Source organism: Ictidomys tridecemlineatus, chromosome 14 (assembly GCF_052094955.1).
Source record: "Ictidomys tridecemlineatus isolate mIctTri1 chromosome 14, mIctTri1.hap1, whole genome shotgun sequence".
NCBI lineage: Eukaryota > Metazoa > Chordata > Mammalia > Rodentia > Sciuridae > Ictidomys > Ictidomys tridecemlineatus.
This window is the reverse complement of record NC_135490.1, coordinates 26,656,120-26,674,362: the sequence shown is the minus strand read 5'-3', so window position 1 is coordinate 26,674,362 and position 18,243 is coordinate 26,656,120. Positions and strand designations below refer to the sequence as shown.

The 18,243-nt window shown below is 31.9% G+C and overlaps 1 protein-coding gene across 7 annotated transcripts in view; it reads right to left on the bottom strand.

The window, feature by feature from the left end:
* The window catches only part of Wdr17 (WD repeat domain 17), an 89,848-nt gene that overhangs the window by 60,124 nt on the left and 11,481 nt on the right, over window positions 1-18,243 (bottom strand). For 5 of the 7 annotated variants that reach the window (XM_078030999.1, XM_021726514.3, XM_078030998.1 and 2 more), the window contains exon 2: window positions 13,301-13,423. The exons of the other annotated variants lie outside the window; for them this stretch is intronic. In XM_078030999.1, the coding sequence (XP_077887125.1) occupies window positions 13,301-13,366 (66 nt within the window). In that variant the 5' untranslated portion in view covers window positions 13,367-13,423. The remainder of the gene's footprint in view (window positions 1-13,300; window positions 13,424-18,243) is intronic. 7 annotated transcript variants of the gene reach the window in all.

The following is an 18,243-nucleotide window of genomic DNA, read 5'->3' as shown; positions in this document are numbered from 1 at the left end:
TTCTAAAATACTGGAGAGAAGAAAGTATAAACACCATAGATGATTTATATTTATAGAAGTGAGTCTGATTGTAAGTTTTATGATCATATTGAAAATCCATCAAACTGGAAAATAATACTAAGGCCAAAAACATACCTAGGCAGAGTGCTACTCTATATAGTTATCTCATGAATGACATCCACAAAAAAATTATTGCCAAAAAAAAAACTTCCTTTAAAAGGTAGAATTTATACCATCATTATATAGTTAATAGCCAATATCTAGTCTACATCTAGTTTATGATGTTCAAAAGCTTTATATTATTTTAACAGAATAATGTTAATGTCAAAATCAAAATATGTAAAATCATCACATATACAAAATATATCCATGTAAGATGTAGGGTAAGAGTTTCTAGGTGCTTGTTCAGTGTATTCCCTGGAACCCTAAAACTTAATAATAGCTGTAGTCTTCTCTTTCTACTCTGCTACCCAGAAATTTAAAGCAAGCTATCCCAAATCATTGATAGCTCATACAGTTATGGAAACCATAACTTAGTGTCTCTTTATTATCTGCTTTCTTGGTGTCTCTCATTAGCTTCTTCAGTGTGTGTGTGCATGTGCGTGTGTTGCAGAGGACAGAACCCAGGGCTTCACACATGCTACAAAAGCACTCTACCACTGAATACATTCCCAGCTCTCTTCTTCCTTAATGTTAAGAAATTAGTAAATGTCAATCAGTTATATCTTCTCCAATGTACCATTAACATTAATTTACAACACTACTTTCTTTTATCTTTACTCTTTCATGCTTCTGCATCTGGAAATAATCTACTTTCTTCTCCAGTTCTTTGTTCTTGTCCCACAAAACCCCTTATCTGGATAGAACCAGTGAAAAGTTTACCAGAAGTAAATAAATTATTTGAAGTGAAAAATTGTCATGATAAAGAAGCAGTACTATCAATATTTGAGAGCTTACAAATATTCCAAAACTTCTACAGAAAAATCCTTTCTTCCTCCTCTAATGACACTACATTTCTTCAAGAGATAGCATTCAGTATAAATTAATATATATACATATATATATATATGTATATATATATAGTGGGTTTTTTCCAATTGGTTATTTTACAGTAATATTCTTTTCACTGAAAATGTCATTTCAGCCTCAGTGTAAATGAAATAGGTTTGTAGATTGTGCTAGAGATCTATGATTGCTATATATATATAGCAATTATAGCATTTCTATGTAAGTAAAAATGACTGCTGATTTGCTTAATAAAATATTGAGTTTATATTTAGAAAGGAAATAGAGATCTTTAAAAACAAATGTAAATCAGAGTCATTTAAAAATTTTAACTTTCTGCTAAATTTGTACATTTTTAAAAAATAAGTCATTTTTAGAACAGTTTTAGGTTCATGGCAAAATTGAGCAAAAATATAAAGCATCCCCAAATACACTTTGTAGCCTTCCCTTTCCTTATAACACAAGCTCCCCAACTTTCAACATTCAGTAGGAGGTGATACTTTTATTACAATGGATGAAGTGATACTAATGTATCATTGTCAAAGTCCATAGTCTACATTAGGGTTCTGTCTTAGTATTCTACTATTGGTTCTGACAAATGTACAATGACACTGTAGTATATTGTTTAGAGTGATTTTACTGCCCTAAAATGTCTTCTGACCTCTGCCTATTCATTCCTGTCCCTTGCCAATTTGGTTACAACTAATCTTTTTACTTTCTCTATACTTTTGCCTTTCCAAAGTGTCATATAGTTACAATGATACAGGACCTACCCTTTTCAGATTAGCTTCTTTCAGTTAGCAATATACATTTAAGTTTCCTTTATGTTTTTCATGGTTTGAAAAAACCCAATTCTTTTCTTCTTCAATCTTAAAATCCTTTTTTTTATCATGGTAAAATAAATATGACTTAAAATTTACTCTTAACAATTTTAAGTGTACAGTTCAGTAGTATTAAATATATTCTTATTGTGCAACCATCAACTATCACTGCTATTCATCTACAGGAATCTTTTCATTTTATAAAACTGAAACTCAAAATCCATAAACAATTATCCCTCATCCTCCCCTTCTTCAGCCCTTTACAACCACTATTCTAAAGCTGTCTATGATTTTGACTGCTAAAGTAACTTATATATGTGAAAAAATACATATCTGTCTTGTTGTTAGTGGCTTATTTCATTTTGCATAATATGCTTAGATTTAATCCAGATTGTAATGTATCTTAGAATTTCCATTTTTTTAAAGGCTGGATAATATTGTAATGTGATATTTTATTTATCCAATACATGATAATTTGCTTATCCATTCATCAGTGAATAGATGGCTGAATTGCTTCTACATTAGCTATTGCAAATATGCTAATATGAATATGTAGAGTGGGGAGAGACAGAGGGAGATCTTTAAGATGCTCCTTTTAATTCTTTGGGATATATGTCCCAAAGTGGAAACATCTGTACTATGTGGTTATTCTATTTTTAATATTTTGATAAATTTTCACATTTTCCAATTCAGCTGCTACATTTTACATTCCCACCAGAAGTGTTCTGATTGCTTTACATCTTTTTACATCTTTACCAACTCTTGTTATTTTCTATTATTTAATAGTAACCACTCTAAAGGTATGTTACTTTGATTCACATTTCCCTAATGATTAGTGATGCTGACCATATTTTCATGTGCTTATTTGGTCATCTGCATATCTCCTTTGGAAAAAAGTCTTTTTGAATACTTTGCCAATTTTGAATCTAGTAAGTCTTGTTTTTTTGTTGTTGTTGTTGTTTTTTCTCTTTTTTTTTTTTTGCTGTTGGCTTTAGAAGTGCTCTACATATTTGAGATAGTAGTCTCTTATCAGATATGTTTTGCAAACTTATTTTCTCATTCTGTGGATTCCCTGTTTGATCTGTTGGTTGTTTTTCTTGATGAACAACTTTTTAATATTTATAAAATCCAACTTATCTATTATTTCTTTGAATGCCTATGCCTTTGGTATCATATGTAAGAAATTATTGTCAAATCCAATGTTGTAAAGCTTTTACCCTGATTTCCTCTAAGAGACTTATAGTTTGGGGTCTTACATTCAGGTTTTGAGTCATTTTAATTTTTGTACATTATATTTTATAAGAGTCATCATTACTTTGTTGTTCATTAGTGGAAAAGACTGTCCTATCCCCCATTAAACAGTCACTGCACCCTTTTTAAATAACAGGTAACTTTATGCAAGGATACACACACACACACACACACATACACACACACACACACACACACACACACCACACTCTGAGATATATATATTACATATATACTCTTTAGAATAGCAGTTGTAAGGTGCTGAAGAAGGAGGCAGTGAGGGATAATTGTTTATGGCTTTTGAGTTTCAGTTTTACAAAATGAAAAAAAAATTGGAAATGAATGGCAGTAATGGTTGGTGGTTGCATAATAAAATACATTTATTACTATTGAGGTATAGTTCACTGAGGTGTACACTTAAAATTGTTAAGAGTAAATTTTAAGTTATATTTATTTTACCATGATAAAAAAAAGATTGAAGAAAAAAAGACTTGAGCTATCAAACCAATTTGAATTTCTATTATTTTATCTTGTTTCCTTACTACTTATAGGACTATTCAAATTCTTAATTTCTTTATGGTATAGTCTTGGTTAATTGTTTGTTTCTAGGAGTTTGTTGATTTTATCAAAGTTGTCTAATTTGTTGGTGTATACTTCTTAGTATTGTTTTGTAATATCCCCACTTTTCCTTATGATTTTAATAATTCAAGTCTACTCATTCCTTTTCTTAATCTATCATAATAAAGGTTTTTCAATTGTGTTCATCTTTACAAAGAATAAACTTTTGGTTTCATTGATTTTCTCCATTGTCTTTCTATTCTCCATTTCATTTATTTTTACTCTGAAATTTATTATTTTTTTTATTATGTTTTGGTATGTTATGTTTTTACTTTTCATCTCTAAGTATCTTCTATTTTCCCTTGTAATTTCTTCTTTCACGTATAAGTTGTTTTGAGGGTATGTTGCTTAAATTTCATGAATTTGAGAATTTTCCAGTTATTTTTTTTTTGTTATTGCCTTCTAACTCTATCCTTCTCTTTTGTGATTACAGAGATACATTGTATAATACCTATTTCTTAAGAATATACTGAGACTTTATTCATAGTCTAACATCTATTTTAAAGTAAAAATGTCCATATGTACTTGAGAATAATGTATATGAAGTTGTTAAGCAGGGTGCTCTGTGTACATGTCTAAGATCTAGTTGGACTGATTTGATGGTTGAATCCTTAATTTCCTTAATTATCTATGTTCTGGTCATTGAGAATGTGATATTGAATTCTCCAACTCTTATTATAGAATTTGTTCCTTATTTCAGTCAGTTACTATTTAATGTTTTGATAAATGTCATATAGTTATGTCTTTCTTATATATTCAGCTTTTTATTTATAATGTTCTTTGTCTCTTCTAGCCTTTTTTTTTGAACTACAGTTAATTTTACCTTGTATTAATGCAGCCACCCTACTTTCTTTGTCACTTTTTTGTGAAATATCTTTTTACTTTCTTTAATTTGTCTTCAAATTTAAAGTGTATTAATTGTAGATAGTATATAGTTTAATCATTTTAATCCATTCTGCAAATCTCTGTCTTTGCGTAGAAAGTTTAATCCATTCACATTTCAAGTACAGCTGGCCCTCTGTATCCATGGATCTCACATCTGTGAATTCAATCATAGATGGAATAATTTTTTATATATATTTTTTTAAAAATTTGCTTTTACTGAACAGTATATTACTGAACATTTACTGAACAACATTCTTGTCATTATTCCCTAAACATTATCGTAAAATAACTATTAAGTAAAGTATTTACATCATCTTAGGTATTATAAATCACAGACAGATGCTTTTAACTGTACTGGAGGTGATGGGAGTGAAGCTCAGTAATAGAGTACTTGCTTAGCATGTGTAAGACACTGAGTTCAATTCCCAGTATCACAAAAATAAATAAATAAGACTCAAAAAAGTATATGGAAAGATGTGTGTACATTATATGCAAATACTATGACATTTTATATAAGAGATTTGAGCATCCATGGATTGTGTTATCCCTGGAGGGTCCTTTAAGCTTTATGCTCATAAATCATGGAGAACATAAAAAGTGGAGTTATAAACTACTGTTTCAAAATAATAGCTTTTGTAATTACCCTTGTGTCCACCTTTATTGAGATCTTTGGGGTTTTTGGTAGGGTGTGTATGAATTATGGCTATGTTTGAGCCGCCACAAGACAGGAGTGTTGCTTTTCTGGAAACTCTAAGTGAAATTCCACCCATGGAGACTGCTCAGATTATGCCAACACCCTGCCTTGGCTGGACAGCCCTAGGTTCAAATGCAGCCCATCCACGGAGGTAGACAGGAGGTAGGCATAAACTGACAAGCCGCAAACAATATGTTTTTCCCATATTCTGCCTGTTTTCCTCAAGAAGACTGTCACACTAAAACTTTTTGATGTTCCTACCTATAAAAATAAAACACAGGCTCTTATTCTTTGTTAAAATTGGTATCCATCAGAGCTAGTCCCCATCAGATCCCACTTTTCACTTATTTCCAAGTTGTCTTTATTTCTCAAATTTCTCATACCTTTAATATTTCTTTTTTAAAAATTTTTATTATTGGTTGTTCAAAACATTACAAAGCTCTTGACATATCATATTTCATACATTTGATTCAAGTGGGTTATGAACTCCCATTTTTACCCTGTATACAGATTGCAGAATCACATCGGTAGAGAATAGGAAAGGCAACAGAATACATCAGACACTAGTATGGCAATATGTAAAACAGTGGATGTGTAAGCGATGTGATCTTTAATATTTCTAATCTAACTCATCCATCATCCTAGCTCTGGGAAACTGCATAAACATCACCTGGGTCGTGACAGTAGGGCTTTTGAGTTACTGTCTTTTGTGTTTCATTTCCCTCAAATGGATTCCTTTGAGCATGTCTACTCCAAGAAATGTCACCCAGTAATGAATTCTCTTAGTTTATGTTTGTGTGGGTATCATAATTTCTCCCTTACTTTGTCTCCTTCACTTTTGATAGGTAGTTTGGTTATATATGAAATTTTGTTAACAATTTGTCTTCTTTTCTCACTTTGAATAAACCGGCCTACTACATCCTAATCTTCAAAGTGTCTGATAAGAAACCTGCTGATTATCTTCTCAAGGATAACTTTATGTGATGAGTTGCTTCTTTCTGATTTCAAGATCCACTCTTTTTCTTTGGTTTTAAATTATAATTACATAATATGTACATGATTATGTAGTTATAATGTGTCATAATGTGGACCTATTGGAGTTCACTGAAATTTCATATACAATTTTCTATGTTTGTTAGTATTTCCATTTTGTCTATACACTCTTTCTTGATTTTCTCCACAACTTCCTAGAACAGCTTGAAAACAATTGTTTTAAAGTCGTTGTCTAATAGATCTGTCATAAGAACTTTTTCAGGAAAATTTTATCTTGATTTATTTTCTTTTCCATTAAAAGAAGTATACTTTCCTGCTTCTCTGTAGTACTTAAGATTTGTTATTGTTGAAAACTGGTTAATTAAATCTAATAATGTGGTTAACTCTAGAAATCAGATGTTCCATCTCCCCAGGGTTTACTTATTTTGTTTTTGCTATTATTTATTATTGTTATTATTTATTTTATTATTTATTATTGTTATTATTTATTTTCTTATTATTGCTTTTGTTTTTGCTCTTTGTCAAGGATCAGCCTTAGCAGAAAACTTAGTGGCTCTCTGTTTTTTTCTAAGCTTGTAGCTTTCCCTGGGTATGCATAGTATCTTTCTAAATTTCTCTGCATATGTGGCTGCTTTTCAATTCTCCAGTCAGCAATAGCTGGCTCCCAAAATGGTAAAAAGAAAACAAACAAACAAACACAAAAACCTAACAGTTAAAAAAGTGGGGCCGTGGGGCAGGGTGTCAGCCCTTTAAATCCTCTTTAACCAGGTAGTATGCCACAGGCCTATAATCTCAGCGACTTGGGAAGATGAGGCAGGAGGATGGCAAGTTTAAAGTCAGCCTCGGCAATTTCGTGAGGCCCAAAGCATAGTAAGACCCTGTGTCAAAATAAAAAATTTTAAAAGGCTGGAGATGTAGCTCAGTGGTAAATAATCCCTGGGTTTAATATCCACCAATGCAAAAAAAAAAAAACTAAAACAAAAAACCTCTTGATCATTTTAGGTAGATAGGGAGGGGCTTGCAACAATGGGGGAAGGTTGCAGCAGTGCCTGCTTCTGTCTCTATCTCTATGATCAGAAGCAATAGTTAGTGATCAGAACAGTTATCCCTGATATTTAAAGAACAGGGTGTTTTGTTTATGCAAGCTACTTCCATAATATATGTACAGTTCCCTACTATAGGGCCTGAGGTAGGGGACAAGTAGCTGCTACTGTGTTAAGAGCTGAAACTGACTGAGATTTAACATCCAAACCATTCTCTGGAAGTTGCAGAGACTTCAGTTTTCCAAAATAATTACAAAATAATCACAACAGACAGATTCTGTTAGTGCAACTGTTGTCCAGATAAGTAGAGAGATTCCTAGTGCTTTTCATGGTTTGATGGCTCATTTCATTTTAACAGAATAATATTCTTTTGTCTTCGTGCAGTTTATTTAGCTGCCTATCTACTGAAAGACATATTGGCTGCTTTCCAATTTGGGCAACTATGTGTAAATCTGCTATAAACATCCACATGCAGGTTTTTCTATAAATGTAAATTTTCAATTCATTTGAGTAAATATCAAGGAGTGTAACTGCTGGTTTGTATGATAAGAATATATTTACTTTCATAAGAAACTACCAAACTATTCTATAGTGTCTGTACTCATTTTGTATTTCCACCAGAAATGAATGAGAGCTCCTATTGTTCCACACTGCCAACATTTAATATTTAGATTTTGAGCATTCTAATTTGTTTGTAGTCATTCATCATTGTTCAATATGTAATTACCTAATGACAGATGATTCTGAATGCCTTCTCATATGTTCACTTGCCATTCACATATCTTTATTTATTTTTGTTAGTTGTAGATGGACACGATGTCTTTATTTTTTTATGTGGTGCTGAGAATCGAACCCAGTGCCTCAAACATGCAAGGTAAATACTCTAACACTGAGCCACAACCCCAAACCCACATATCTTCTTTGATTTGCTCACACCTTTTGCTCATTTTTAAGTCAGGTTCTTCATTTCCTTATTGCTGAGTTTTATGACTTCTGTGTATGTTTTGGATAAAAGCCCTTTATTAGATGTGTCTTTTGCAACATTTTCCCCAGTGTGTAGCTTTTCTTACTGTCTTGATCTTACTTTTTACAAAGTTGAAGTTTTTCACTTTAAAGAAATCCAGGTTGTTAAAAATCTCTTTCACAGAATGCACCTCTAGTGTCTTAAAAAATCACAGCTAAATCCATAGACATCTAGGTTTCTTGTATGTTCTTGAATTTTTAGCATTTTTTATTCTAAATGTAGTTCTATAATCCATTTTGAGTTAGTTTTTATGGAAGGTGTGAAGCCTGTGTCTAGATTGATTTTTAATATATGTATATTCAGTTGTTCTGGCACCATTAATTGAGAAGGCTCTTTCTGCACCACAATATTACTTTTGTTCTTTTGGCAAAGCTCAGTTGAGTATAATTATGTGTGTGTGCATTTCTAGATTTCTTATTCTTTTCCATTTGCATATACTTTTGCAAAATATCACACTGTCTTTATAAAAAGTCTAAAGTTAGGTAATGTTAATCCTAGAATTCTGTTCTCCCTAAATATTAAGTTAGCTATTCTGGATATTTAACCTTTAGATTATGTAGATTTATATATGTAGATATTTGTAGACATTTTATTGTGTAGATATTTGTAGATTTATGATATCTATAAAATAGCTAGCTGTATTTTGATTGGGTTTGTTAGATCAATTTAGGAAGAAACGGAATCTTAACAATATTGCATCTTCTTATCCATGAACATGGAACATCCTTTTATTTACCTGCTCTTTGACTCTATTCTTCACAGTTTTATAGTTTTCCTTAAGCAGATTTTCTACACATTTTGTTAAATTTATACCTACATAATTCATTTTGGGGTGAAACAATAACAGATTCTAATGCCTGTCTCTTCAAACTGTGTTTTGCCTTCTAGTATGCTTTGCAGCTTTTTGGAAGGGAACATGATGTATCATGTGAATGGAATGCTTTAAATAGGCTCTTAGCAATACAATGGTAAAGTGCAGAGCTAGGGAATGCACTCTCTAGTTCTATCATTAGGTCTCAGTCTTTTGATGAGTCCATGTCCCTAACCAGTGCTTCTCAGTTCCCCACACCACACTCCTCAGGTGGAACAGGATGGCTCAAGGCAGCAAGAGTTATGTATTCCCCTTTGCTCAGTGTGGAAAGCTAATGCAGGCTGGAGTTGGTTTTCCCTGATAATTTTTCGGTTTGTTTATGCTTTTACTCCTTGTTAAGATAGAGTGGCCACTTCTATGTTTCTAACATACTGGACTGATCTCTCAAAGTTCCTGTGCTAAATTCTTATTTATCATAAGCATATAAAGTATTTGGAAATATTATACCTATACATTCTTAAACTATTCTTACTTAAACTATCCTATCTAATATTTTTAAGTTTTCTAAATTAGTATATGCTGGCACAAAATTTGGGATGCTTTTGTTCTTAAAAAGCTTTTATAGGTCTTATAGTTCAAGAACTTAAATCCTTTTAAAGTTCAGAGATGAATAACTTTTCTAAACCACTCATTAAAATAATAGATAAGACAATACAAAATATCAATTTATTTAAAAAAAAACCCTAATAAAGGGCTTTTATCTAAAATCTACATAGAATGCATAAAACTCAGCAAAAAGGAAATGAAGAACCTATGACTTTGAATAAAATATAAAAACAGGTCATGCATCATTAAACATACAAATTCCACTGCATTTAAAAATGTGCATTATATATTCAATGACTGCTAGAATTTGAAAATTCTAGAATATATTTTCAACAGGATTATGAAATATACAGATATCTAGTTTTTATTCAGTGATTACCTACAGTTGCCAAAGAGATGAAATGCCCAGAAGTTTTCTTTGACTATCTTTGTTATAAGCATGAATGATTATATAACTAATGATTCATCATTACTGGAAATAGAAAATATTTAATTGAAGGTACATTTTGAAATACATATTTATAATTTTTAAATATAAATCTAAAGATTAAATTCATACTTGTATGTAATTTTCAAAATATGTCACATATAAAGATAAATAAACATTTAATTATGACAAGTAACATATTGCATATGAATTACGAACCTTTCATTATGCTCATTTCAGAATTCCATTTACGAATTTTCATAACTATTTAAACATTTTTTCAGAAATTAAACTGTTTGGCCCAGAAATAACACATGTACTTTACTGATGAAGTGCTAAACATTGCAGTTTACTGAATAATGCATATTTTTAATGGATTCATGAAGAAAGCGTGAACACTGTGTCATCCCACAGGTAACTGACAGTGTCAGTAACCTGGCAACTCCCCTCTTTGCAAGCATAATTAAATTTTTTTTTAACTCAGATTTATTTTTGGTTTCAATCTCATACCACATGAAACACACACACACACACACACACACACACACAAATTATACTGTTATTCTTAGGTTTAATAGAGAATATATATGGCAAATATGTTTTACACAGTAAGTAAATAAAATGTTAAAAAACAAGTGATAGGAGAACATCTTCATAAGTTTTGTATAGTTTTAAAAAGCTCACTTTTAAATATGCAAGATTATTATGATATGAAATGATCATACTAAAATTTTAAATATATATAATGTAGAGTTACAATATAGCCCAAACCAAATTTCAGAAGTAAATTTAAAATCAAATTTATATTTATAGATTGTATAATTATATAATATGCCACGGATATTAATAATGTTGGAATATAAATGTGGACTTGGTAGTCTAAAGATTAAATAAATATTTGTATATGATTTTCAAACACTGTATTGCTAATTTATAATTTTTAATTCAAAAGTCCAACTTTTCTGTTCTTGTGAACATTTTATTTATTTTTATTGGTTCTCTTTAGTTATACATGACAGTACAATCCATTTTGACATAATTATAAAAGCATGGAATATATCTTGTTCTAATTCAGACTCGAGTACATCTGTTTTCCCCTACCCTTCACCATTCCTAGATCCCTTTCCTCTATTGATCTTTCTGCCATTTACTCATAGTTGTTTTTTTTTTAAATTAATTTCTTTTGGATATACGAGATCATGAGATTCACTGTGGTGTATCAATACAATGAATCTTGTGAACATTTAAAAGCACTCAAAACATCTCTATGCTCAATGATTATACAATGTATATACATATGTATAAATACATAAACACAAAACTAAAAAATAATAATCTAGATTTTTAGATGAAATGAAAGTTAATATTCTTGTGCCAATTTTCTTCATTTAGAATAGGATCTTCATTCTCATGTATGTCTATGTAAGAACTTATCAAAACTTGGGCAAGATGATCAAACTCATAAAGATTATGTGAAATTTAGGACTACTTTATTTCTATATTTAAGAATATCTCCTTTTTGAATATGTCTCAAAACCAGAAATTCATTTACAGAGGCCTAAAGTAATAGTAAAGGGCAAGGAAAGAAAGATTTCGAATCCTCATAATTTCCATAAGATGCTCCAAAGGCACTAAGAAATATACATTTTAGTACAAAGCATTTTTATTAACATTAGTCCCCTTTGACTCTCAAATTAGACTATCACCCCTATCTCCTCTTTGGAGACATATATGGACTATGCATGGGAATAAAACAAAAACAAACCAAAATATACCTCCTGTATTGAAACATCAAAATGTATTTGCTATTACATTTAAAATGTACTCACATAGGATACCAGCACTATAGTGTGTGTGTGTGTGTGTGTGTGTGTGTGTGTGTGTGTGTGAGAGAGAGAGAGAGAGAGAGAGAGAGAGAGAGAGAGAGAGAGAGAGAGTGAGTGTGTGTGTGTGTGTATGTGTATCAGTCATATCAGTCAGTGGTGCTTGGAACACTACTATTAAACTTATAAGCTGAAGTATTTCCATCAATTATGGATAAGGTTGAAATTCAGGATAAAAAGCTACTCACGAATTCTCAACATCTTTTCTGAAGAATGCTTTAGAATTCACAGTTAGAGTTTCATTCTTCAGAGGCAGATATCTATTGGCTCCAGAGATGTCTACCAGCTCATTCCACAATTTAAAGAAAAAAATGAAGAAAAGGAAAAGCAAAAGTATCTGGACAAAAATCAAAGAGGCTTTACCATACTAAGGATTTATATTTATAAACGAACAAACTAAGGAGAAAATATCTCTGTGTGATTAATATGATTAGAATGGAAATGTGAAAAGGGAGGAAGAAAAATAAATTACTGCATATCTTTAACAGCATATGCTTTGGAACAACAATGAGGGAAAATGTGGTCAAACTGTGTAAAGATATTCTGGCTCTTTAGTAGACAATTAAGTGAAAAGAAAAATCCACACAGTCTTCATTTAAATAATACTAAATTTCCCATTAAAAAGATGAAAGAGATCATATTTTTCTAAATTAAATCCATTTTGACATGCACATTTTAAAACAGCTTTTCTTTTTTACTATTGCAACAAGAGATCAGAATACTATTTTCAAAATGCTGTGCAAAAGTTACCGTGGTAACAGTGCAATTCCTTTTGAAACATAATTGTCTTAAAATTTATCAGATGCAATATGGCATATTTCCTCAGAAACTTTTTACATGTCCTTTTATAATATTATTATAACATGTGGCATTAGCATGCGTGTAACTTCTATTCCATTAAATCTTTTTCTTCAGATGAAATGACTTTTTTCAACTTATTGCTATTTTAACACATTAATCTCATTATACAAAACGCTATTTTATATTTTAAGCCAGAAGGCAATCTGAAAACATGATTAAGAATGCATCTGAAATCAGGATGGGAAAAAATGTCTTTTCTTCAGTACTTATTACCTTTATAAATCATATTCTTACTTCTGCTTTAAAACTATCTTATTCATAACCTCAGATTTTTGGAATACAAAAATGTCCAAAATATGATTGAAATAATATAGCTACATGAGAAGCAAAGCAGAAAAAATCACAGAAAATCATAATTACAACATAAATATGTCTTACTCTTTGTAGTCCTTCATACCAATCATCTTGTTCAAACCAATGTGAAATGTAAGTCATCCAAGCCATAGAATGTGTCTACTTTAATCAAGGCAATTGGAAACTCGGCATCAGAATAATCAGCACCTAAAGTAACAATAATGTGTTTCAACCAAACAAGCTTTACCAAAATTTCCCTTGTGAAAAGGAGAGGCTAATATTGCAAAAACATTTCAGCTGAAACAGTTCTCGTAATTTACACATAATAATATCTGTGAAAAGAATGCTAAGTCAGAAAAGACTATATTAAAATAAGAAAAAAATTAAATAGTTATTTTGTTACATAGTTCTAGAGAATGCTAGATCAAATATTCTATTAGGCTTTCTGTTTAAATTCTAAAAATATCTTAAGTTTAGCTTTTGTAAGAAATAAGCAAATGATTTCTAAAATTTACTGAGTTTTTTTTAAAAAAGAAAAATCATAAAACAGTAAGCAAAAGATTAGTTCTAATTCCAACCTTGGGAGTTGGACATAAAGTTGGACATACAAAGTTTCTAGGTTAAAAGGCGTACATGAGAACAGGTGGACTTCAGAATATCCTGTATAAAGTCTAGATGCTTCACCCAACAATTAACAGGTTTTTTCCTGACCAAACTCTTCAAACTTTTACAATGCTATAGAGATCAAAGAAAAGGAAGAAGGAAAGGAAGGAGAGAAAGAGGGAGGAAGAGAGAAAGGAATGAAGCAGGGAAAGAGTGGGGGAAAAAAGAAAGAAAGAAAAATGGGAAGGAAGGGAGGGACCCAGGAGAAACAGAAAAATCTGAGTGTCTCCCCTTCACATCAAAAAAGCCTGGCAACTTTTCTTCTGAAATAGAAAGATACACTTGTATGAAATATATGTATCACTGTAGTTAGTTGAGAATGGTCTTATCTCTACTGAGATTTCTTATATTCTAGAAGTATTTTTAATATCTGCTTGAAGCATCATGTCAAAATGCTTGGGAATTGGCTCTGCTTTTGGCAAAGTCTCTTGCTCAATTTCCTTTCATTTTGATGTCTTCCTTGAATTTGAACCATGGCTATGTTCCCTGTCCTTATAATTCTTGCAGAGCCCTTTGTTCCTGCCTATCTGCTCAGTTTTACCCCATCTTCTGGAATTGTCAATCTCCTCTTTATTGTCTCTGTTCTACTGCTTATCCTACACTGACTTGCAATTCTTGATCTCAGTTCTGCCATATGCTTTTTAACTTAGAGAGAGCCCTGACACAAACACTCTAAACACCTTGCCATTGCCTCACTGGTTCATTTCTCTCCTAATAAAACTTAACCTAATTTGACTCAAGCCAAGCTCCTAAACTCTATTTCAAGCTACCTACTAAACCTAGTTCCCTCACACTTTCACTTCTTCATTCCAATATTAACGTGTAAAATTTAAGATCTTTTCAAGGGAGATTTCCTTCTCTATCACCACTATTCTTTATCTTGCATGCCCTATTTCCATGACTGCTATACTCTAGACAGTAACCTGAGATGAAAACATCAAACTCTCCTTGATTCTTTCATTAATGTCACCTTCCCTTCCTATTACAACTGATCACGAAGTCTTATTAAACTACCTTTAAAATATCTTTTCAAAAGACCTATCTCCATCCCTAATGCCAGTGTTTCTAATGAAACCTTTCATGATGTTTGTACAGACTACCAAAATGGGTTACTTATTGGTTTCCTGCTTTTATTTCAATTCCCAAACATGTGTTGTTCTATTCTTTCGGACTTCATGCCTTGAAGCTTTGAAATGCTCTTGCCTAAACTGTACTTCCTTTCTACTTTTTTTCTGTGAAGAATGTGTTTTTTCCTATTTTTCAAGACCCTCCTTAAATACTCATTTTTGAAGTCTTGCTCAAATTCTCCTAATCTGTGTGTCTTAATATCATATTTGTAAGCAATGAATAATGATTATTTGTGTAGCTAGCTATAAATGTAAAGAATCATGCTTTATTCATCTTTGTATAAAACATACAAAATGATAAGTGAATTGACATATATAGTGCTAAGAATGTTTGTCATCCAGTGGTATTTGATATGAAATTAAGGCACATATTTTTGAAACTTGGAAAGGATCCAAAGTAATGTATCCAAGTGAAATGGGTTAGTAATCCCATAGTAATTTACTATATACTTTCTTCTAGGAATGAAATCATTTGGAAAATATTTTTAGGGTCTAAATACAAACTTGAATTAGTAAGAATATTTTGTAGTCACTCTAAGCACTGAGTATATTTATTATACTATTAAAAGTCCAGTAAAATTAAAATTAATACCTTGTTTATAGGGCATACAATACTTATTTCTTGATTTCTTTCATGAGTACTCTTCACTATATTTCCAAGAATTAAAAAAAGAAGAAAATCTCACATGATGTCAGCTAAGATTAAATGTTACCTTGCTTTTAAAAAATGTATTTCTTGGTTATACTCCAGGACCTTGGTTGTATTCCAAGTATCTGAATGTGGATGGGAATCTCTGATCATTTAAGGTAATAATGGTAAATAGGTTTCAACTCTCATACCTCCCTGGGGTGGAGAGTTGAAACCTTCAGTTGACCTCAGAGAGAAAGCATGTCATGATCACTTAGCAGTAACTAAGACAAGGAGGAAAGAGTTGTGATGGCACCTATTCCATATCTTTGCATCTCTATACTATGTCTGTGTATCTAATTAATATTTTATTAAAATCACAAACTTAACTAAATCCATGGAACTTATTACCTATTAAAATTAGTGATGTAAGGAAATGGCAATGATCAAATGCTAGATATCACCATGTAAAATAAAGAAAATGACAATCAACTTACTGCAGGCATTAAATATCCAAACACAAGTAACATGCATAGTCTGGTTACTGATCCTTATTTTCTTATATCCATCTTTGCATCTAAATCTTTGCCATAACTTCATAATAGATAGACTATATATTTTTGCTTATTATCTTTGGGTCTTTCCACAAAGCTTGCTTTGCTCAAGGATATATGGGCCGAAGTTACAAGGCTTCAATTCTAGGGCCAGATTCAAAGGCTATTTCCATTCACTCCTTTGTGCTGCTGACTTCAATGAAAGAACATTTCACAGCTACCCAATTGGTCCAAGAATGATGAGAAAATAAAAAGTGATTCAAATTCTTAACCTGAGTAAAATGATATTTTTGCTTATTCTCCAAGACTCATCCTGAGTCACTTATACTTTGATTTTACACTTAAAATTTTTCCATCTGTTTTTACCTGATACCTGACATCACAATATTGGCCTAATCCTCTGAAATGTTGGCATTTGCAGGCTACCTTTTTTCTATTAAATTCCTTCTTGCCAAGTTCTTACCTGCTATATTATCTATAGTTCTTAGTCTCCTATATCCTCTTTTTTTTTTTTTTTTTTGGAACCAGGGATTGAACCCAGGGGCACTAAACCACTGAGCCACACCCCAGCTCTTTTTGTATTTTATGTAAAGACAGGGTCTCACTGGGTTGATCAAGGTCTCACTCAGTTGCTGAGGCTGACCTTGAACCTTGAACTCCTACCTCAGCCTCCCAAACCACTGGGATTATAGGTGTGTAGGAACATGCCCGGCTGGCTTGTCTCCTGGTTCTTATAAGAGCAATGATACTTATTTAAAACTTCCTAACAAACTAGATGAACATATAAAATAAGCACAGGCCATAACTTTTTCAACAACCAGGGTATAAATCAAATATAGAATATTTGATATTATTTAAAATCATCTGCTTTATTTTTTGTATTTATTCTGTCTTGAATTACGGTTAAGTGAGTTGAGGAGAGCTTGTGAAAGAGAGACTTAGGAAGTGTAAATGTTCCTTATGCCAAAGATTACTTGCACAAGTTGATACAGATCTGAGATCACCTGTCAGTCTACTTTTAATATAAATAGATGTTCCTTTTGAGAAGTCAGAATTAAAGTAAGATAGATATCAACAGTAATGTATCACCATAGTTCTGTGGAGTTGTCCATCTTAACTATACTCAAAACCTCACATAAAAATATCAAAGAAAGTCTGAGTTAGAGAGTAAATGTATAGTTTATTCAGTGCTCTTTGAAGTCAGAATGATTCTGAGTTTTGATGAATTAGAAAATCATTACTTTACAAAAACCTGGCTTCTAGCAGTAGAAGGGGTGTGTGTGTGTGTGTGTGTGTGTGTGTGTGTGTGTGTGTGTGTGAGCACACACAATCCTTCCACTGAAGACAACTAGAAAAGCTGGTTAAAAGTATGTAAAAATCTCAGACCAAGATCTCAGAGACAAGTGAAGGTCAGGGTCAAGCTAAACACTGTGTGTGTATGTGTGTGTGTGTGTGTGTGTGTGTGTGTGTGCATGCACACACACTCACTCATGAGCATGCATGCACATGTATGCTACTTTTTCTCCAGGAGAGTGTGCCTACATAAAAGTAGTGAATGAAATCCTGAGAAGCTAAGAAGAACTTCTGGTAATTTCATGGTGCTAGAGGGACAACAATTAGAATTCAGATACTGCTAAGGAAAATGGTGTTCTCCAGTAAAGACCATCTGGGTCTATACATTAAGAAAGAAATGGACATATACCACCCCTCTGAAGAGTGAAATTCAGCTTCAAATACATTGATTCAATGACTGGATTAAGATAATCCACCATATTTTAGTATCTTCTGAAAGCAAAAGGACATCTCTCTGGAGGAAGATAACATTAAATCATTGGCATTCAATAAACTAATGACCAGGTAGGCAAAAATACAAAAACTGGAAATTATACTTCCACTTAATTATAAGTACATTAGTATGGACCCACAAATATCACTCCTATAGTATAATAAGAAAAAAGAGATGATGTAAAAAGTGTAATTTTTCTTTAACTAATTGAGGTTGCAAAACAATCAAGGAAGAAAAAAGATGAACCCCTCTAAAAAGAAACAGGGAAT